The sequence below is a fragment of the Hippoglossus hippoglossus genome, chromosome 12 (assembly GCF_009819705.1).
Source record: "Hippoglossus hippoglossus isolate fHipHip1 chromosome 12, fHipHip1.pri, whole genome shotgun sequence".
NCBI lineage: Eukaryota > Metazoa > Chordata > Actinopteri > Pleuronectiformes > Pleuronectidae > Hippoglossus > Hippoglossus hippoglossus.
Window position 1 is genome coordinate 7,368,809 of NC_047162.1, and position 22,482 is coordinate 7,391,290.

The window sequence follows — 22,482 nt, forward strand, 5'->3', positions numbered from 1 at the left end:
TCAATAAAATCATTTGCATAAGGTAATGATAAAAAACACTACTCATACCCGTACATCTCTATTAACAAACACACACAAATGCAAGAATACGCTTTATTGTCTTCTTCCAGATTTTGCTTACAGCTGTCACATTGCACAGAGCAATGGATATAAAGATAGATGATAGTTGGGGAGATAGGTCATAGATCTTGCAGCTTGAAGCCAAGATTATGCTTCAGTGAATAAAAGCTTTAAGTAACATCGGTTGCTGAACCAGCGCTGGTCATCACTGCTCAGAGCAGAAGAAAGACAGAACAGGATTTTAGTCCTAGTGGCAAAGGGGAAAATGTATTTATTTAGCATAAGTAATGCAGGCCAGCTAAAGACCTTACTGGATTAACTGTGTGTGAAAGTCAGAGGGGCTGTCCTCTGCACAGACAAGCATCACAAGAATATTATTTTCATTTTCTGCAGCTCTGCATTTTCTGTTTGCAAAGGCCTACAGTGTAGTTTCATGTCAGTGAATTCAATAGTCGACTTTCTGTTTTTATTGTAGTATTTGCATGTGTGACTTTATTATTATTGTTGTATTTACTGCAAAATTACCCTCTTTGTTTCGTGTTGTGAGGATAAATCTTCTTCAGATGGGAAAATCTAAAGCTCGGCAATGAAGTCTTATTCAGGATCCAACTGGAGTCATTTGCCCCAAAGACCTAAGCTGACCTCTAGAGGGCCTCCTGATACTTAACTGTCTCAATCATAGATATATTTCCGGCCAAATCTCCTAAATGCACAAATCAGTATATTGTAATCATTATATTGTGATGTATAATGTCTTTAATTAAATTCAGACTTGTGGATTTGCTTTCCATGCTTCCACAGGCGCACCCAGTGTCAAATACTGGCCTATAACCTCAATCACGTCAAAGAAGGATAAAGAGATGGTGTTGTGTACATTAGTGTGTATGTGGGGTTGTGGGACTTTTTGTAATGATTTGTAAATGTTTCCAAGTTGTCAACATGTTAACCCTTTCCCCTCTGGCACTGACCTGCTTTTACTAAGGCCTAAGAGGAGGGTGCTTGTATATTTATATCTTTGAAGTGCAGCTCAGTGCTGCTGGTGATTCCTGTGCATTACACTGTCGGGTCAGAAGGATGCAGAGGACACGGAGCTCAGAGCAGAGCTGTAATCAGACGGTCCTCCAATTACAGGCCTACTACCACCACCGGTGGCCTAGAATAGACCGGGAGGAGCGGCGACGATGGGTGAAGACGGGACACGACAAGAGAAACCAGGGACACGTTATAATCAGACGCAATTATGTGGCTGTTGGGCCGGGCAGACATGGAGGGCAAGGTGATAGGTGGGCGGGGAGGGGGTGTTCCTGCACAAAAATAGTTAATGAGAAAGCGATTCGAGAGGAAAACAGGATGTCTCATTAAGGTCTTTGATAGTGATCAAACATCAGTGTTTGTCAGAGGAGGAAGTCAAAGGGGTAAACTGCACGAATCAGGCTGCACAGCAGAATAACTCTCTCGTCCATCTTTCCCTCCAATGGCCATCCACTATTTTTAATATGTTTACAGTGGTGAAGAACCTACAGAGATTGGTGGTTGGTTTTCCATTAACGTGGCTGACAGTGCAACTGATGATGGGAGCTAATTGGGAGTGTTTTTGTGACTTAAACAGGCATATTCTGTTTCACTTAAACATACTCTTTACAGCTATGTACTTATGGAATAAGCGTCTGGGAAAAAACAATGTTTAAACTGTAAACAGCACACATAGGAGTGCACACGGAAACACACAAAATGCTACTCACAATCAGTCCAAGAACTCCGTTTGGACCAGGGGCTCCCAGGTCACCCTAGTCAGAGAGGAGGAGAGTCAGTGAGATGAAGGCAGAGGGAGAAGGAACATGTTTCTGGGGTTATTGGCTCTTTTTTAAACAAACATGGTCAGAAGAGTGGCTCAGTGTTCATCGCAGCTCATGAGAGGGGGCTGTATGCACGTGTGCGTGTGTGTGTGCGTGTGTGTGTGTGTGTGTGTGTGTGTGTGTGTGTGTGTGTGTGTGTGTGAGTGTGAGTGTGAGGTGAAGGTGGAGAGGATGTGAGCCCATTGCCCCATAGTGGCTTTTCCAAATTCAAAGGTTGGTTCTCTCTCTCTCAAAAAAAAAAAAGCAACTGAAAGACAGACAGACTCTTTACATTTATGGTCCCCAGAGGCTGTACCCTAATGATTATGCGGATCCCCTGATTGAGCACCATGAGAAAAAAATCATTCTTGGTTTCAAGATGATGAATTCTTGACTTTTCCTCTAGCGCCATCATCATTAGTTTATAACCTGCAAACTAACTACGTTCCCATCAATGTCAGCTATACTTTGTTTGTGGCTGAGCATAGTAAATGTTACCATGCCAACATGCTCATTTAAGATAGTGAACAAGCACTTCCTCACTGAGCCACAAGAATGGCTGATAACTCGTGTTTGTTAAAGATAAAAGCAGGATTTCCTACCTTTTCCTGCTTTTTTCATTTCATTAAAAAACACAGTGACAGTGGAGCCTTTGCCCTGTGCACTCTTGTGTTTTGCAGGAAAAGTAAAAGACATCCAATTTTCTTTTTTCAAATGTAGAGACAATGAAAAATGGCTCATACGTACGTATGTAAAGTATTGTATATTTTCTTGGATTTAATAAACCCATTGCACAGATTGCACAAAATATACATGATAATATAACATCTGATGCATAATTCACGCTCGAAAAGCAGCAGGTCTATGAAAGAAGAACCGGGCCATCAGGAAACTTCAAATATGAATTCTTTGTATCTATTATGTATTTCTCAGTGATTTAAAGAGCAGCTGCCTGATGTTTTTTCGGGATTTATTTTGGAGCTTTCCCCTCTGACTGATGAAGTGCGACCTTTGTGGGAATGACAGTAAAAGTCTTGGGAAAAAGCTAAAATCAAATAATCTGATGTCTTTCACAAGGACAGAAAGATTTGACAGACTGACCCATCCTTACTGAATTGGTAATAATTACTTATGACATCCTATGACATTGTTTATACAATAATAATACAGTTAGTATGTGTATGTGTGTGTGTGTGTGTGTGTGTGTGTGTGTTGTTGGCCAGTTTACAGTAGTGAATGGAAAAGGTTGCATTTGGAGGTCAAACCAGCTAACAACCCCCCCTACTGCAGGTTTTGAGAACGAGTGCCAAGTCTACAACAGAGGACGGGATGAGATGAAATTAAATACCGCAATAAAACTGGTCCAGAGTGAAAAAAAATGGACTTCAGATAAAACAGAAACAGAGGCAAACTGCAGAACTTCTGAATGATTTACCCACTTCCAAAATGTCACGGTACTAAAACACCGGAGAAGTGTGTGTGAAACTGGGGTTCTAAGGTTATACGTGTGAGCATGCAGATCAGTTATATTAGAGTGTATGAGAGTGTGTGGGTGAGTAACAGGGTGTGTAACATACTGGCTCTCCATCTGGTCCAGGTGGTCCTCTCTCCCCAAAGTCCCCTGGAAACCCCTGAGGACAGAGAGACAAGCTTTTATGTTCAGCTGCACACCATCAGCCACAATCAAACTTAGACAGATGATACATTTTAAGTGTCCTGCATAGCTACTTAGGGACAACACAAACAAGTGCAGCAACATTTTTATTTTGGTCTTCAACAACTACTAAGGGAAATATCTGTGTATTTAGGTGTTAACTGCGTATGTCTGCTATTTTATGCTGAGCGGTTAAAGTGCAGTGGGTTTTTAAAAAGCTTCTTAGTTGAAAACAGATACCTGTGTAATGCAGCCTGCAGACGATGCTATGAGGTAAGTGACTGAACCAAATTTAAAAACTACTGGCTGAAAGATGATGTCAAGCTACAAGGAACTGCATATGTAGAGAATAGGCTTCTTTATCAAAAAGATCAACCTCTAGCACATAAAAGTTGATCGTTTTAAAAAAAGTACATAAAATGTGTTTCAAATTTTGATTTAGGTGTTTCAATAAAGGCTGCAGCAGATACAGTAAAATGTTATGCTAATTGCAATGGTGCAAAAACAGTCTCAAGTAATAACGCAAATCTCCCCCTCGATCATGAAAATAATGAAAGTCATTTGTAAAATATGAAAAAAGCTTTTCACTGCAAGAGGGTGTTTGTGTTCTGCTTCTTTGCCAATAACTTACAGAGCGTGTTTTCTAAAAAATCGCTGACTGTTACGCAACCAACTGCTGCTACTGTAATTGTAGTGCAATTACAACAATTTCACTGAGTCAAATATAACATTAAAGACAGTGCAATCTGAAATATGTACAAAACGAGAGCGTAATGGATTCATTATGAGCATTAAATCTATCAGCCCCTGGGTGTGGGCAACCAACTGTACACTTTTTAAAAGTAATTATTCTGTCCATTTAGCAGTAAATGGGATGCTAGTCTGAGCTATACTAACAACTGGTGAGGAGAAACCACATCTGCAGGGAGCACGGCCATCCAGACACATAATGTTTGGGTTCTCCTGCTCTGGCCTCCACTCATTGTTTTCAAATGCTAATTACTGTAAATGTCAGTTATTTCAGTAGGAGTCAAGATGTTAGATACACAGCATGTATATTTGTTCTAATCTCTGACTCGCCCTAGAAATAAAGTCTGCTGACTGAACGTAACTCTTTGTATTTGAGTTTGCACTTTGTTTTTAATTCATCTATTTTTGATGGAACCAGTCTGGTATTACTTTGGCATTTTGACGTCATACTCAAATAATAAATCCTTGAGTAGGTAAATCTTTCAATTTACTGTCATCAGGTCAATGAGGCGATCGTAACTCAACACTGTAATTGTACAGTGTGACAAAAGGCGCTTTTCTTTCCCGACAAGGCTTCTGGCATAGGCTTGAAATCACCCTCTAAAAAACGAATTAAAAAAAGGTCAATATTATGCATGGGACTGTTTCATGGTAGTGAGAAACCAATGAAGCATGAATGTGACCCAGAGGATGAATCATACAACTGTCACTGCTGCCGTACGAACTACAGACAAATGTGGGAAAATGTAGCTTTGCCAAGAACAACACTTTGAAAGCTTGTGAAGAGTCACATGAGCTTTTAATGTAACTCTGCTTTAACATGATCTCAGACGACCCCAGCTTTTAAATCACCCACAATAGCAGGGCACATCTTCAGATTCCAGGATTATCTGAAAGAGCCGCAACGGCAAAGGAAGACAAAGGAAGCTATGTTGTATGAAACAAAAAAGCTAAAGGTTAAGTTGAAATGCAGAACTGTTTGGCCGCTGCACATGGGAAACGTTTTATGCTTTCCAGAGTTTTAGATATATCAACTGCCTCATCACTCGTTGGTAGAGGGAGGACTATGCGTGTTTCCTCGACAGAATATGGCCATTTAAATGTCTGGCTCAGTTTCAGGTGTTTCTTCTATTTCTACCTTCTCCATCATCTTGTAAAGTGTCCTAACTTTCCATTTCACAAGCCAGGCCATGAAATCAGATGACAATGATGATGATGTGCCTGTTTTCCAGTTACACGTACCGGTCATTTATAAAAGGCAGAAATAGGAATATGCATACACAATATGATGCATGGTGACACATTGTCATCATTTGCTGCTGTCATTCAATCGTCACGTGCTAGGGTCAGAAAAGGACAACAGGTCTGGATAATTACTGCGTAGAGCTCAACAGCCTACCACCAAAAGTAAAAATCCCATTCATTTTCTGAATAGGGATTTTGATTAGCAGCCATAATATTTGAACCATCCCAGGTAGACTTACCACAAAATGCGAGATTGTGAAACAATGTTGTCCATATGATATTAACTGCATTTCCCGATGTCAAGGAGATGTACAACACTAGGCATAATCCTCAAGTATAATAGCAACGGCTGCAATTGATGTTTATGACAACCACGGAAATTATGTAGGCTACCATCCGATCGTTCAGCATTACATTTACAACGGGGCAACCATGACTTCCCCTTCTAACCTGCTGCTGTTTTTTAGAGATGAGGAAAGAGTTCTGAGAACACATACACACCACAAATCTTAAATGCATATGTTAATGTGTCAAAGACCTAACATGTGATAAACATCGTCACACATGATAAATTAACATCAAAAGGCTGCTTCCTAAACACTTGTCTGATTACACAATAAGGCCGGCTCGTGTGTGTTTACACACTTTGGTCCACAAATGCCTTATTTACTGAAAAGCCAATAAACAACAGCTGCAGAATGATCTCAGCGGTGAGTTGCAGGGTTACACACTCTTTCTGACACACTGCGTTAAACTGACTTTGAACACTGTCGGACACACACACCCACACACCACAGAACCGACTGACTGACTTCCTCCAAATGGCTTGACTCCATGCTTTTTTTTTTTTCTGAGAGGGGGGACCAAAAGCCCTATACTCCAACAAAAGCCTTTTTCTTGTTGCATCCAAAGACCCGACATACGCCTGGTGGGACTCCCCAGTCTTCAGGCTGGAGTTAACCCCTCCAACAGCCATGGAAATATTGAGCAATGACGTAAATGCAGACCTTGTAAATTTTCTTTGCACCAAACGCTCTCAGTATGACCCAAATAGGAGAATGAGGTTGAAAATTTCATTTTAATACCGATCACTGCCTTATTTGAATGGGCTGATGACCCTGCAGCTTTAAGAGCTATTATAAAAATATGTATGTAAGTATAATATTGATTAGAACATTGAATATCATGAGTCGTCACATCACAATAATAACACTCATATCATATAACATATTCAAGGTCAACACTTCCGAACACAATTCATCACACTTTTGAAAGATTATCTGTAAAGTATGTTGAGACAAAACTTTACCGGCCTACCCATCTTGCCCCTCTTCCCTGGTTCGCCGGGAATTCCCTGAAAATCAAAACAAGAAATAGAGAGAATAGAAATAAGAGGAAAAAAAAACGAGCAGATGTGAGAAAAGAAATGTTCAAAGAAGACAGAAAAAACGAATATTGATCATAACACTCTTAGGATAACTGATTGAAGCCCCAAACACACAATTAACATGTCACTTCACTCATGCTTCAACAGATGTGAGGAACAGGTGAGTGCAGCCTGTTTTCCCAGCCTATTATGAGGGTTTGGGGAGTCATCTCATACATAAATATGCTAAAAACACCAGTGTCTCCTGAGAGAAGACAGGCAGACACCGTCTGTTGCATGGAGCTATGGTATGAACCATTTCTCTGGCTGGCTGGCTGCGGAGGGGTCCTGATTACAGCCCTGCACTGATGCAAACCCCTGGAGCATGTCACAAGTAGGCTAATCGCTCCATGTTTTTGAGGCTGCACAGAAGGAGGAGGCCTTGATGAGTTCAGGCAGTTCAAAGGCTCTAAGAGGGAGCTTTTATCATATGAGTCATCAACACTCCCACACAGCTTAATACAGCAGCATCTCGGACAGCTGGGGACCGTGTCCCGTGTTATGACAGAAACAAGACAGCTGAATGAAATAGCAGGCGAGGCCCTGTTGTCATCTCACAGGGCCATTAGCTGGGTTTAGACGGTCACTGTAAATGTTTGCAGTTACAACCAAGAAAAAAATATATATATGTTTGACAAGAACTCACTCTTTCGCCATCAGCCCCGGGCAGGCCAAAAAGCCCCGGGATTCCAATGAAACCCTGCAGGAGAGGAGAGGAAGAGGAAGAGGAAGAGGAAGAGGAAGAGGCGAGGAAATGGGAGAAAGAGAAGAGAAGAGGAATATGGGACGTGAGTATTTGGATGCTGTGAAAACGGCTGGAAGAACAATAACTCCCACTGGCTCTAGGGCTGCATTTCAGGGGCCAGGACAGTCCAGCATGGATAGGGTGGGATTCCATGAAGAACCAAGCCATGAGGCAAGTGTATATGCCCATGGACTGCATGGTGCTGGCTTCCACGATGTAGTCCAAGGGCACATACCCTCACTCCAGGGATCTCTGAAGATAGCCAGGACCTCACACGGGGCCGTCGGTACAGTGGGGGAGACACACACACAACAACAAGCACAAACAACACAACAGTAGACCACTAGAGGAACCGTTGAGATGCAGAAATTACAGGCGAGCATGAGCTGGGTAGGTTTTGCACAATATGGATTCCGCTGCAAAAGAGAGAGAAGAATTATGTGGAAAGGTGGCTCGGCGAGAGAGGGAGACGACTAGATTGCCTCCTTAACACAGCAGGGCCTCATACGGAGCTTAAACAGGAAATTCCAGCCAGTGGGGGCAGGGGAGTCTTTGGAGCAGCCAAGGGGAACTGATAAAGAACCTTTATTGGAACGTAACAACAACTACGTTTGTATCTGTGAGCGTGCGTTTCTTTGTTTGTGTACTTAAAGGGTGTGTGTTTGTATGTAGAGGCTTATCAAGGGCCAGTCTTTCAGTAGGTGTCTGTACACAGTAACACAATGTTTACATTACAACTAAAGGCTCCTACATTTAGCGTCATATTAATAGTGTCCACCATCGGTTGAGCGACTGCATATGAATGTGTTTATGTGTGCAGGGGTGGATGCTGGTGCACACCTGCTTTCATACATGCATGCACTTTTGTGTTGTTGCGTCTACATGCGCCCATGCAAAAGCAGCTTTCTACGTGTTTTAAGACTCCTATAAATAGTGTGAAGCAAACAGAGTCAATACACAGAAAAGCTGCACACCAAATGTGTTCAAAAGTCCTCTTAAAGCATCACAGTTAGTAACATAAACAGGTAGAATCAAACTTGAGCGACACAACTGAAGGAAAGATGCTGAGTTAACTTACCCGAACGCCTTTAGGCCCCAATGGTCCTATAGGCCCTGGTAAACCCTGCAAAACAAAGAGGAACTATTTTTAGGAGCTCAACACTGACATAACGTTTTGCCAAATACACAGTGAATGTGTGGAAGTGTGTGTCATGATGAAATTTTGAAGGGGCAAGCCAAGAACTACAGTACATCTTCTATTTGTTAAAAAAAACATGACAAAATAGTACGACAGAGTAAAAGGGTTTTTGGATACATCTCATGTTATAGGTGGAATCTCAGAAGATCAGCCTGTTAAAATGAGGAAGATGGAGCATCTTATTTGTTTTACAAATAACAAAATACTTCATATTTTGGAACATCAGAGTGTAACTCTAGTGAGCTCGAATTAAAGATCCAATCAATAAAATATTTTGTATGATAAGCCACACTGTAAAGACACCTCACAATTAAAGGTATTTTCGTAAAAATATTACTATATTCTTAGTAGCTGTGCAATAAATGCACCGTTTCAGCTACATGGTAATTTCTGAGCCTGTGTTGTTGTTGTTCTACTTGATGTTTTAAAATATTCCAATTCCTCTATACAGTGTTTACATTCAGCTGTTCAACATAACCCAATTCCACTTGGCTTTCTGGCCTTACTATTGCACTGACTACAACTGTACCAGTCACAGCAGAGGATTTACTGCACCTGCCTGCCAGGATAACCTTTGGCACCTGGGCTTCCGACTGGACCTTGCTCTCCCTGCAGGGGAGAGAGAGAGAGGGAGCGAGAGGCAGAAAGAGGGGGTGGGTGAGGGGGAGAGAGAGAGAGGGAGAGAGGTGAGCTCAAAATTACAGTAACACAAACACACAGGCCGTTCTGCAGGAAGGACAGTTTCAGAGAGGGAGACAGGGCACAGGGGATGAATGATTCACTGTGTAATGAGGAGATGAATGAGTTTGCCCTGTATTGTAGTATTGTAGACATGTGTGTTGTGAGGACCAGTACAGTTAACTGATTAACCACCACAGTATGTATATCTTAGGGGCATGGAGCTTTTACCATATAAACTTTTTCATTCTGTAGATTAAGTAATTTTTAAGTATGGTCTATTTCAAACTAAAATCAGTTAGATCCTTCATGTGGATTTATTTAATTTATATGAAATGTCATGTTATATAACTGTAAATCACTATCACTATACAAACCTGCATACATAATGACCAAATAATGTATCCATATCACCAGTGATGGAGAAAGTATTCACATAACTTAAGTAAAAGTATACCAGACTGTAAGATTACAACAACACAAGTAAAAGTCTTGTATTAGAAATATTACTCAAATAAAAGTATTTGAGTTCTAACTGTAAAGAATGTTATGCATTATGTGTGTTGCATAATGTTATTATTCATTCATTTGTTCAGTAAGTTGCATTTTACTGCTATCCATCAATCCATCCATCTAAGTATCTAGTAAAAGTAGTTAGAATGAGTACTTAAGTTATATTCAGCCATTGCTCAATATATCACCCATTCCTACTAAGTATTTCTGCCTGGACTCATGATTACTTCTAAAAGACAACACCCTTCTCAGATGTGTTCTGTGTATAGACCAGAGAAGCTAATTAGTTCAGTTTTTAGAGTTTGGTTTGTATGTGTGTGTGAGTAATCATAACACACACACACACACACACACACACACACACACACACACACACACACACACACACACACACACACACACACACACACACACACACACACACACACACACACACACACACACACACACACACACACACACAAACAGGTTGTGTCCAAAATGCAATGTATAACTTCCTTTGACACACTCTGGACGTGCTGCCTTGCACACTACTTGCCATTCCCTCTCTTGGATAAATATAGTGCATAATGCAGCCAGTTAAAACCAGACTTTGCCTGAGTGGGTTTTGGACCTTCAACAGGCCAGCAGTGAGGAGGGGGTCTGAGTGCAAGCCACAGTGTGTTACAGTATTAAAGAATCATCAACACTTTATGAACACCAGAAGGCCTCTGCTCTCAATCGCTGGAGAGGCCCCGCTGCCAAACAGGTGTGCGTATTACTCAGTCGTTTGGAGCTGGGGTGATTCAGACTCAGCGGCTCTGTGGGAAAGCGGGGGGTGTTTGAGGATGGACAAAGTGGGAGGACACGACGGTGAGAGAGAAAAAGCACTCCTTCTCCATGATGAGTGGTGGGGGAACTCCCTGCGCTGGTGACGTCACCCCAGAGAACAGGGACTTATTTTAAACTGTGTGGCAATGAGAGGAACGTTCTACTCTGCTTTCCATGACTAAGGCCTTTCCTTAATACCAACAGTAGTATTACTGAGTTCACTGAAAATAGCTCTGGACATAAGGCTGGATGCTCCATTCTTGAAATAGTCCTGTTGGACAGAGTCATTTCTCCTCCCAGCAGCAAATAAAAGAGTTCATTGAACTGATTCCCCCGGTTTGAGGAGAGATGGATAGATGGAGGAGGGAGAAAACTACAAGAGAAATGAAATGCACAACATAACATGAGTGTAAAACGCTGTGGGAGAGAAACTGATCATTGAATGACGGGTGGCAGGAACCGAGCAGGAAAAGTCAGACAAAGGGAATCATTCTCCAAAGCTGCAGTGTAATGGGAGCGAGTATGTCACTGCTGGCCTAGTTGGCTTGTTCCTCTTTCTTTTCTCTCTATTTTCTCTCTGTTTGGCATCACTGTCTGATATCCTGGAGAGCATCGCTGCAGTGCTGCGCTTTGGCCAGATGTCGGTCCATGCACACTAAAGTGAGAGGTTAAGTGACCTGGGAGTGGATGATGACTACGGTCTTAAAGAATGAGAAATGAGTAGTGAGAGGATGAGACATTAGTCATCGATAAGGGCCCTCGATGGTGGACAACATGAAGAGGAAAACATCACTGAGGGACTCATGAAGGCAAAAACATTAAGATCAGGTAAAGTTTAATACCTACAAGCAAAGAAACAAGGAGCCATCTGGAGTTTTATATTCATATTTTTTAACTCCGCTAGGGAGGTTATGTTTTCATTGGTGCTTGTTTATTATTAGAAGGATTACAATTTCCATTCAATTTTGTGGAAGGTTCGAGCATGGGTCAAGGAAGAACCCATTGAATTTTGGAGCAGATCCAAATAAACTTTCACTTTCTAAAATATGGCAACATACAGGGTTAGGCTTGGTGGAGGTATGCACTCTCTGAGTGCCCCTTATTTTAGAATCACATCATCTTGGCAGGAGTTAAGGCAATGTTGTATATTTTCATGTGAAGCGTTAAAATGAGTGTGAAAAAAAGCAGAAGCACAAGAGAACAGCATTTAGTCTGAAAGCCATTGAAAACAGTATCTATGGAATGGATAAAGATACTTACAGGCTCTCCAGGGAGTCCAGGTGGACCAGCGTAACCTCTCTGTCCCTACAGAGACACACATGAGACATGGGAAGTGAGTTGAATGGAGAAGCAAACACACAAATAGACAAAAAAAACTACCTCTGGAACAGTTCACAGATATGGAAAAAATGTCTCCCTTGGTGTGGGGATGACAAGTGGAGTTTTGTACAAAGTAAAAAAAAAAAGCATGTTAACACTCACAGCAGCAACAGACAAGTCCAGTGCCATATGCAAGGAATCAATCTGTTCTCCTGTCAAGGGATCAGACTTTCCACTAGCTGTGTTCTCAGAGAAATTGGCTGTGGAGGCTGTGCCAGGATCGCGGCATGTTGAGGATATAAATGCCTTCCTGTGTGAGTCAGATAGCAGGTCTCTCCCTCTGTCTGCGCAGCAGACTACAACACCGAAGACAGCCTGACAAAGTGCTTTTCCAAAGTTCTGCTGACTTCAGCAAGTCATCCCACCAACAAAAAGAGGCAGAAAAACTAAATCAAAGGTGGCCACAGTTTGATAGATTGACAGAGCTACAGTGGAAAAAAGAAGAAAAGAAAGAGGGAGAAAAAAGCAAAATAACAACAGAAGGCCAAAGAAAGGACAGATTTCCTGTTTTCCTGTCCCATTTTCCTAAACCACAGCACCAATGCAAAGAGCCAAGACTCCTTGAGTTCCTGTAAACCATCCTTTACCTCCGTCATCTGACTTCACAGCATCCCTCTGCTCATTATGTTACACAATCGCTCTCACCGGCTGACACCTTCATACCAGCACTTTAAAACGCCATTGTCAGCTTTATGCTCCACAGTCTGTACTTTCATTCCGTATTGCAACTGTGTCAACAATACATTTATTTTGCAATATTACAACTAAAATAATTCAAAGTCAAATTAGTCTCTCTATATCTCAGAAATATCGAAGCAATCTTTTAGGTTACTTCTCCGCCTCGCTGTCACTTCACACCACGTGTTGCACATCATCAAAACACCAATCGGAGGAGATGCTTGGAGCTGGGATGAAAATACACGAGTGACACACGTAAACCAAACAGAGATTTCTCCAGGTGTTGACAGACAACACATCCACGAGAACATGTGTGTGTGTGTGTGTGTTTTCCATATTTTTGTGACAGCCCAATTGGTAACCAGTTTCGTGGAGAGAACAGGGATGGATGCACTCTGCAGACACAAGGCGCCAGTGCTTGACCTCTTGAAAATGTCCACTTTGAATTCAACAATTATGACAATACCCTGTTAGTTATTTATAATTTGCGTTTGTTTAACTCACCTACATGTGTCTGAATCTGAATGTCCTCTGTTTATTTGAACATTCTTGACCTAACCATCTTTTCAGGAGACGCAGTCACCTGACGCCTTTCTCATGGAATGCAAACACATGTGCGCATAAGCAAAGCCAGGCGGAGAAACACACACAAACACACACACACACACACACACACACACACACAAACACACATGTCCGCACGCACCCACACAAAAAGATGCATGTACACAGCCATCTTATTACATGGCTTACTGATAGTACAAACATGTGTAGCAGCTTATGTTCCCTTATGTTCCCAAGCTGTGCTGTGAGGTCTAGAAAGCCACAAACACAGGCACATGCATACATTCGCGCGCACAGACACACACACACACACACACACACACACACACACACACACACACACACACACACACACAATGGGCCTTCCAACCTCAGCTTGACCATCTCAGATCCTTATCTCGCTCATTATGAGCTTGCAAATGAGAGCAGCCATTCCCTCCAGCCCGACTATGTTTACAATGCCACTTACGTAATGATCATGTGTGTTCAATCAGATAAACCCACCAGAATGGTTTTCATTCACAGAAGCTTCCCGAGTAGCACCCTGCAAGCACCACTTCCACCGCATCCTACCCACTAACGCTAAGAACATTTTGGTTACAAAATAAAAGACATGTTGTCAATGATATACCAGCCCTCTTACTCCATACTCTGCACTCTTAACTCTGTGGATCTTCCTATGAGAACTGGCCTGACTTCCAGTAACATCTGTAACAACACAAATGATGAATATGTGTCTTCCATCGCCTCCTTAGTCTCCGCTTTCATCTTTCCACCTTTCTCTCTCCAAAATCACCCTACAGCATGGAGCCTGCATGATTGCTCAGAGTAATCATCTGGCTCCATGCATGTGCTGCATGCACGGCAGAATATAAACCGTCCATGCGGATGTCTGGCAAGGGACAGACGAAACAAACAAATGCACCAACCTCTACAAGCAATTGGGTTGAAATGTAGCCCCTGTGGAAAAACATCCCTCAGCTTGTCCCCCAGTCTGAACCGCAATCTCAGCAGCGTGTTTACTTGCAAGCAGTTTCACTATTAAACCACTTGCATGGTGGAAAACAGAGCAATGATTTATTGTACTTCTTGTGAAACATGCGATGAAAATGACGGTTGATTTGAATTCTTCCATAATTGCAAAGTGGATGTGAATGTGGATTTGTTCATTTCAACAGTCAGCAGGAGCTAAATGGAGAGAGTTTGGTTTGGAACGGTCTTCGGACAGAACAGGAGCTTCAGACAGATTAATGCTCTACTCTCTTGTTTAAATGAAGGAAATGAGTGTGATTAAAATCCTCTCCAGCCCCTGCATGGAAATTGCAGTGTGTTGTTCTACCTTGAAAGTCACAAGATGTTCATCTTAGGAGAATTATAATAAAAAGAATGCTATCTAACCTACAGTGGAAAAAGCAACTGAACAATCCACTATGATGAAAGATTTACAGAATAATTATCTACACAAACAAGTACATTTGACTTCATGCTATAAAGAGGCAATAAACAGTGGTCTCTGCACAATGTTGACCATACTAACCCTCACAAGTGTGTGCACATACAGGAGTATATATGAAAAGCAAATGCACAAGCTTACTAACCACTGAGCCTACATGAAGGTTTAGCTGAGACAACAATGTTATATTATATTTATAATACTTGCAACAACAGAGATGTTCTCAACCAATTCTTGGCAAGCAATTTAATGAACATATTTCTCAAAACATACATATCTTAGATAGGATACCCACTGATAATTCATGTCCAAATTAAACAATCTTTAGAATCTGTTCATCCTTGAAGCTGCACATTTCAAAGCTCTGATTACAAACCCTAAAAAAGTCAAGTAATGCTGACACAATAACCGATAAAAACACAAACTATTTTCAAACTTAACATGTCTTTGTCATAATGTAAAGTTGTAAAGCCCCCCCATTTACACCTTCATTAAAACGAGTCTTGAGTGATAGGATTGTGTTTGATAGATTTTGACCAGATGAAAGTACAGGTGAAAATGCACCCAAGATGCTTTGAGGAAGGATTGCGATCTGATTGGCCAAACCACCTCTGGAAAGGTTCAAAGATGCAATGTGACCACATTGAACACAGGTGCAAATGCGGTTGCATTGTCAACTTCATGGGTGAAAATACACGTTTGATTGTTCCAAACCATCGAGGGTAGCAGCAGCTAGCTGCTTCACATTTGGCACTCATCTTCTTCTATTCTCCTTTTCTACATGTTTTGTTGTTTGCTGTGTTTTTAGTACCTCTAATAACAAGCGGAGGATGTCGGATACCGTGTGGAATAAAAATCAGGTTATACAATATGTGTACAAGACACATTTTAATGCTATGGTGTAGTTGGAGCCTGGAACTTGTAAGAATGTGTGGTCAAAACCCTGTAACAGAAAGCTGGGTTACAGGACTGTTAGACAGTATGTCATGGCTTTAGGGGAGAAAAAGCAGAGGTAGTGAGAAAGACAGACGAAGAAAAAAATATATAGAAAAAGTGAGAAGAGACAGATCAACTACCAGCAGGAATAGACACAGAAAAAGGAAGGATGGAAGCAGTAAGGTGAGACATGTGGCTTGTAATGTGGCCTTGTAGCTGAGGTCTGGCCTTGCGTGTGTGTCCCCTCTCCCTGACCCTGCCTAACATACTGAAAATCCATTCAGAGTCTGCTTGGTAGAACAAATGTTGTACAGAGCGGAACATGCTTGGCTTGTCTGTCGGTGTAAAATCACACTCAACTATCACACGTTCAAAGGACCACTGCTTTCTCCATTAAAGTTTTGCATGGAAAACTGGAAAAATCCAGCCAAATTCCAGAATTCCCGGTCGAAGTATCAAGCTAAGGCTGATTTAGAGCCTGTATATGTGTGCGTGTGTGTGTGTGTGTGTGTATTTGGGTGAACGTGCGAGTGAGACGGGGAAGGTGAAAAGGAAAATACTGCGGAGAACAGAGGAAAAGCTGCTGTTCTCCCGTTTTCCTAAACCACAGCGTCAGAGCAACATGCCAAGCATGCGAGACGGAGCAAGTCAAACAGCTAGCGGGGTATGAAGAGGAAGAAACAGCACATGGGTGTTTCAGGGTGGCCTGCCACTGCTGTGTAATTGCACTGAAAGTAATCGTGGCCTTCCACTTAGCACTGATGTTGCACCAGGCCCTGCATCAGGGAACGCCTGGGACTTTCCACCTGAGCTGACCGAAAAGGAACAGAACAAAGCCTGTTTCGAGACACAGCCTGTGCTCCGACAACACAGTTTAGATGTTGACTCACACCTTGGTCATAGCACTGTGACGTGAAGGCATGTTGGATCAAGATTCATTTAAAGCAAGGCTGTTAAGTCTACATTGTTTAGTGCAGGGTGAAAATTGGTTAATAAACCTCTTTGTTTGTGTACAGAAGGGAAGCTGACTCCTTGTGGTTAATTTAACAAGTTTCCTCTACAGTCATCAAACCTGCGGTTCATTGACCGGTACCTGAGGCTTGCTCTCATGATGTCAGAGTGTGTGTTGATGAGGTTGCTACAGCAACGACTTTCCAGACAAAAGAGTGTGAGGTCATTCTGATAGACTGCTAATGAGCCCTAATGTGGCTTTATTAAGACATCCGACTGAGCTGATTTCAGTGTAGACTGGTACAGGGTGTATGTGTCGCCTTTCTGCCCTTTCTGAGATGGTCTTACCTTTTTGATCATTCGTGACCAATCTCACATCAGGATTCAATCCTGGATATATGCTCCCTCACCTGCAGCTCTGATTCACATGTCACATGTCTGACTTTCTGATCGGTCGTCAAATCACTTCTTAGACTCATTTAGTTAGAAAGGAATCCGTAAATGTTTTCCACTAGCTTTTCATTTTCCATTCTGGCTGAGTGTGTGTGAAATAGAGAGACATACACATACACATGGACACACACGCACACACTCACACACACACACACACAGAAACGGTGATTCCTAACAAAAGCCATATGTTAGGCTTGAGGCAGACGTCCAACTAGACTCCAGTACTTACATAGCGCTGCAGCTCTGGGACAACAGAGAATACAGAGGCACTTCTGCTGAGATGCATAAAATCTTCTTGCTTTATTTAATTACTCAACTAATTCTTCTAGTTTGCTTGAAATATGTGCACGACTCCGTTCTAGTCAATACATAATGTATCAGATCATGAGATCCTCTGCAACCATGAGATGTATGTTTACATCAGAAAGTTTGGGAAAAGGTGAAACAGATGATTTTAGTTCAGGTATGGGGAGCACACATGACATGTCATTTGTGGGGATCATATCCTATGGCCTACTTCAGTGGTCAGATGTACCTCCATAGCCAGATAGCTTCAACACCACGTATACCTGTCATGTTACATTTGTGTTCATTTAAACTGATTGAACTGGGTATCAACACTTTTACTATTGCTACAGGAAGCAGAGTTCTCCTCTTGGCTCCAACACATAATTCATACTTTTTGTTTTGTTTTTAGCAATAATGTTTGACCAATTGAATTTGCCCCACTACCTATTACACTTACCCATTAACCTACTTTTAGCTAGCTTTTTTCCGACTTTTGATTTAATACTTGTTAATATTTAAATATCAGCGTTTTATTTCACACATTCATCACTTAAACACTTTATAGAGGTAGCTAACGATTTCAACTCTTTCCATTGAAACAAACAAACAAGCAAGCTAGCTAGCTGGTATTTATATGTTTCCAATGAGCTACACCACAATTTTTCCATGCACCCTATGGCAACTGTGCAGTTTGTGTCTATATGATCTGCATGTACACAATCATGGAGAATGACAAACAACTCACTTTCTCCTCTGGATTTACTCTTGGTCTGTTTTTCACTGCTGTCTAGGAGCTTGATCTGTCCCACTTCCCCCTCCTCACACTCATGAATCACTCAAATTGTGACTTAAGTAACATCTAAAAGACACTAGCAATGAGCATGAGAGCGTGTTTCCCCCCGTCCTCTTTCCACTGATGACAAAAACCTCCCCCTCGACAGATTTCCTGCCAACATTAAGACCCCTCTGTGCTAGATCCAGCAAACACAGATGGAAGAATTGGTGAACAGAGAACTGGGTTACACACACACACACACACACACACACACACACACACACACACACACACACACACACACACACACACACACACAAACACAGATGAAAAAGCTAAACAAAGCAAAACAAAAAACAGAAACAATACAAATCATAATTAAGGGTAATGAAATTAGTCAAATGACTCATACTAACTTTCTTTGCCTGGGCTTTTCCACACAAATAACCTATTATATAACTATTAAAAGTTAAAAAAAACACCATGCTTACTCGCAACATCAATTAGGTACTATTATGTTCAACATTTAAGAACATTTAATTTTCATTTAAAGGTTCAGTGTGTAGAATCTAGTGGTGAAGTTGCCTGTTGCAGCTGAATACCCCCCCTTGGTAGCCCTCAGTTCATAAAAAACTCAAAAGGTGTTTAGTTTGTCCAGTTGGGCTACCGTAAAAAACATGACGGCGTCCGTAGAGAGGACCGGCTCCCAATGTAAATATAAAGTGCTTCAATATAAAGGGCCCATTCTAGGGTAAAGAAAACAACAATTCGTACAATTTAGATGAAACACACACTAGTGAAAACATCACTAGGGATATTTTATAAGCCAATACATTTCTTTCACCTAAATCTTACACACTTAAGCTATGAATTAGTTTGGTGAAAGGTTCTTGGATCGACCTGAGCTATTCAGTCTTACCTTTCGGCCGTCTTGTCCAGTCAGTCCAACCGGGCCAATAATCCCTGAGTCTCCCTGGGACAAGAAGCAGAATGTTAACTGGCAATACTGCAACACTGGCTGGTTGCACAAAGACCAATCATGAATGGACAATGTTACAAACTAATGTAGCACTTAAGAATCTGAGGGGTGTAATACCTTATCTCCTTTGGGTGCTGGACCAGGTGAGATGCCAGGGTCTCCTTTTCTCCCCTGAAAGACAAAAAACAACTCATTCAGTGATTTCCATCTCTCAGAGCAACTGATGAAATAATTTTAACTAAATTACTTCACTCGCCAACACCTTTCATTTGGCCAGGGGAGAGGGTTAAGGTTACAAAAGCTAACATATTAGATAACAGGAGACTGCAATTTATGAAAAGCAAGAGGATTGAGTTATAATGTGACTGATGAATTCACAGAAAGATTCATACAGATGCTTTTCTAAGCCACGGTGCATTATGTGGTCTCAGTGGCCCTCCAGTCACACACGCCACACCTCATTGTCAGCGGGTAACAATAACGGGGCCTCAGCACATCAAAGCTATGGATTGGAAACTTCTTCGACTCTCCCTCTTTCCTCTCGGACCCCTGCTATTTACAACCTTGTTTGATTTATTAACGATGAAAGAGCGGAAGTTGCGGTGCACCCTGAGACATCAAACACCTCAAAATCATTCACTCAATGCACCTGCCAGTTAGAAGAGGCCTGGCACTGTGGCACCATTCCCATTATAGGGATTCACTGAGGCAAGGTCTCGAAACTTTTCCACTTTTTTCACTCCAGCGGAGCATGGCCTGCAACAAAGGTTCCCTGAAAGACTCGAACCAGGGAATTATAAAAGGTAATATTCACCTTTAGGGAATAGTCTTGGGAAACGTGCCTATTCAGCTTTGCATAATGACTGGGAACAGCTAAATCCAACACTAGTAAAATTTAACAAAAAACACTTACTAGCGCCTATAAAGTCCAACAATTACTTTGTTGGGGAGTAGTTTGTTCCTAGGGCCTCCAGGAGGCTGCTCCTAGCCAAGAAATAGTCGGGCATAGCCTCACATAAAGCCACAAATGATACATTTTACTCGCTTTTGTGCAATTAAACAAATAAAATCTTAATTAATGAGCTTTAAATGCACTTGAAGGTGAACTTTATTATATTGGGATAGAGCCACACTACACTGTATTCGTCTGTTTTCAGTTTAAGCTACACCGCCACAGCTAAAGATTCTACATTATACCTTATTAAAGCTAACTAGCTAGATTTACCATACCAAAGAAGAAATAAAAGAAATCAAATAAGTGTATTTTCCAAAATGATGAACTATTGTCTTAACCAAAAGGTCAATGAATGTCCTCAGCAGTTTTCCCTTTCCAAAAGTCAAAATTTGTGCCAAGAACCTAACATGCCCAGACACTGGCTGGGGTCACAGATAATCTTTGTTTAAACTTTCTGGAGAGATTATAGCAGATAAGAGTAAGAATTAGGGCCGTAATGAATGGAAGTATTTTGGGAAAAGTGAGGAATGTAATTCAAAAAACAGAGGGGGAAAAGAGAAGGAAGAATATAAATTACAGCAGTGAGACAACAATAAACACAGCCCCTGACCTGGGAAGTTCAGGGGTTTAAAGATGGGGGTGGACCATGTGTAACCATAGTTGTCATTTATGTAAGGCATTTTTATAATGCACTTAAAAATGCAGGTAGTGCTCCTCACTATGTGCTCTGAGCACATATATATAATGCCATAGGTCAAGGCTGTTTGCATACAGTACATCAGTGAGGATAATCAGAAGAGGAACGTAGACTGGACACCTCATGTTCAAACATTAAAATCAGACAGATTTATTTGGCGTTCTCACTTTCAGAGTTGTAATGACTTTTCTCTGAGCTCTGATAAATCACTTCAACTCCCCTGGTGTCTAACTACCTTTCTGTGCTCTCTGGGCTCGGTTTGTAGTGGTAGCACATAGGCTTGTATTCATTTTAGTCAGAAACATCAAATACACACACATTAGAGCAAAGCTGAAAAACCTTAAGCAACTTAGAAGAAAATGGGAATCCTGACATTGACCCCTGCAGCACACATGCTGAAGTGATCTCCTCAGTATTTGGTATTGTTGTGTTTGTTATGTCACAAACTCCAGGTGTAGCTGCACTTCTTCTGCCATAAAACTCCATTACCCTTGTTGCTCTTTATGGAGTCAAATTAGCAGAAGAGGCGAGTACATAATGGTTTCATGTGGAAAAATCAACAAGGCTGCTGGGCTTTTGGCAAAACAAAGGGGCAGACTTATTTGTGATCGAGATTTAGACTTATAGACAGATACCTTGAGCCCAGATGGACCAGATCGGCCAGGGTTACCATGGGGACCAGGATCGCCCTACGGAAAAAGCCAGAAAGAGGAAAAAAATAATCAAACACTGATCGAGACCCTATCACTCTTCATGTAGAGATAGAGCTGATGCAGACTGGGGGTTTGCTACTGTGAATAAAAACAGAGAAAGGGGGGCACAGACTGTCTGGAGAACCTCAGCCTGCGTGCTTCTTTAACCTATTTTCCTATACATCAACTCTCTCTGTGTGTGTGTATGTGTGTGAGTGTGTGTGTGTGTGTCTGTGAGTTGAGTTGGGGGTAGAGGCTTATGGAAAATGGGGCTCTGTGGAGCTGTTCCACCATATGGATGTGGTTTTCCTGCTCCTTGTTGCCTCACACTCCTCATCACACCCCCCCTCCACACACACACACGCGCACACAAACACACATTTGCCAAGCCTCTTAATGAGTAATGCAGATCACCCTGTATCATAACATTTTGAATTCCTCCGCCGGTGTGTATTTCTGTCTGCATTGGCTGTTGCTGACTAAAGGAACACTACTGTGTCTGAAAGCAAACAAAGTGAAATCTACAGTAGCAGCATAGTGGTAATGTGAACCATCGCGCCTTGTATAGCTGCACCCCCCCCCCCCCCCCCCAGGAAGGTTTAGCACAAAACCTTTAGAAGCCAGAGAATAATTCTACACAAAATTTTCTTTGGTTTACACAAGAGTTGTAAAAACAAGATGATTTGTTACCCCTCCCCTCCATCCATATATCCCTCTATCCGTCTCTTTCTCTGATTGACGTTTTCTGACTTTTTCCTGTGGTTCTC

General features: G+C 41.7%; 1 protein-coding gene across 1 annotated transcript in view; it reads right to left on the reverse strand.

Moving 5' to 3' along the window:
• col27a1a (collagen, type XXVII, alpha 1a) overlaps positions 1-22,482 on the reverse strand; it is a 66,084-nt gene that overhangs the window by 23,284 nt on the left and 20,318 nt on the right. The window contains exons 5-14 of the mRNA XM_034602401.1: positions 21,659-21,712; positions 19,489-19,542; positions 19,312-19,365; positions 12,175-12,219; positions 9,469-9,522; positions 8,794-8,838; positions 7,617-7,670; positions 6,854-6,898; positions 3,473-3,526; positions 1,803-1,847 (exon numbers count right to left, since the gene is read on the reverse strand). Of these exons, the coding sequence (XP_034458292.1) occupies positions 1,803-1,847; positions 3,473-3,526; positions 6,854-6,898; positions 7,617-7,670; positions 8,794-8,838; positions 9,469-9,522; positions 12,175-12,219; positions 19,312-19,365; positions 19,489-19,542; positions 21,659-21,712 (504 nt within the window). The remainder of the gene's footprint in view (positions 1-1,802; positions 1,848-3,472; positions 3,527-6,853; positions 6,899-7,616; positions 7,671-8,793; positions 8,839-9,468; positions 9,523-12,174; positions 12,220-19,311; positions 19,366-19,488; positions 19,543-21,658; positions 21,713-22,482) is intronic.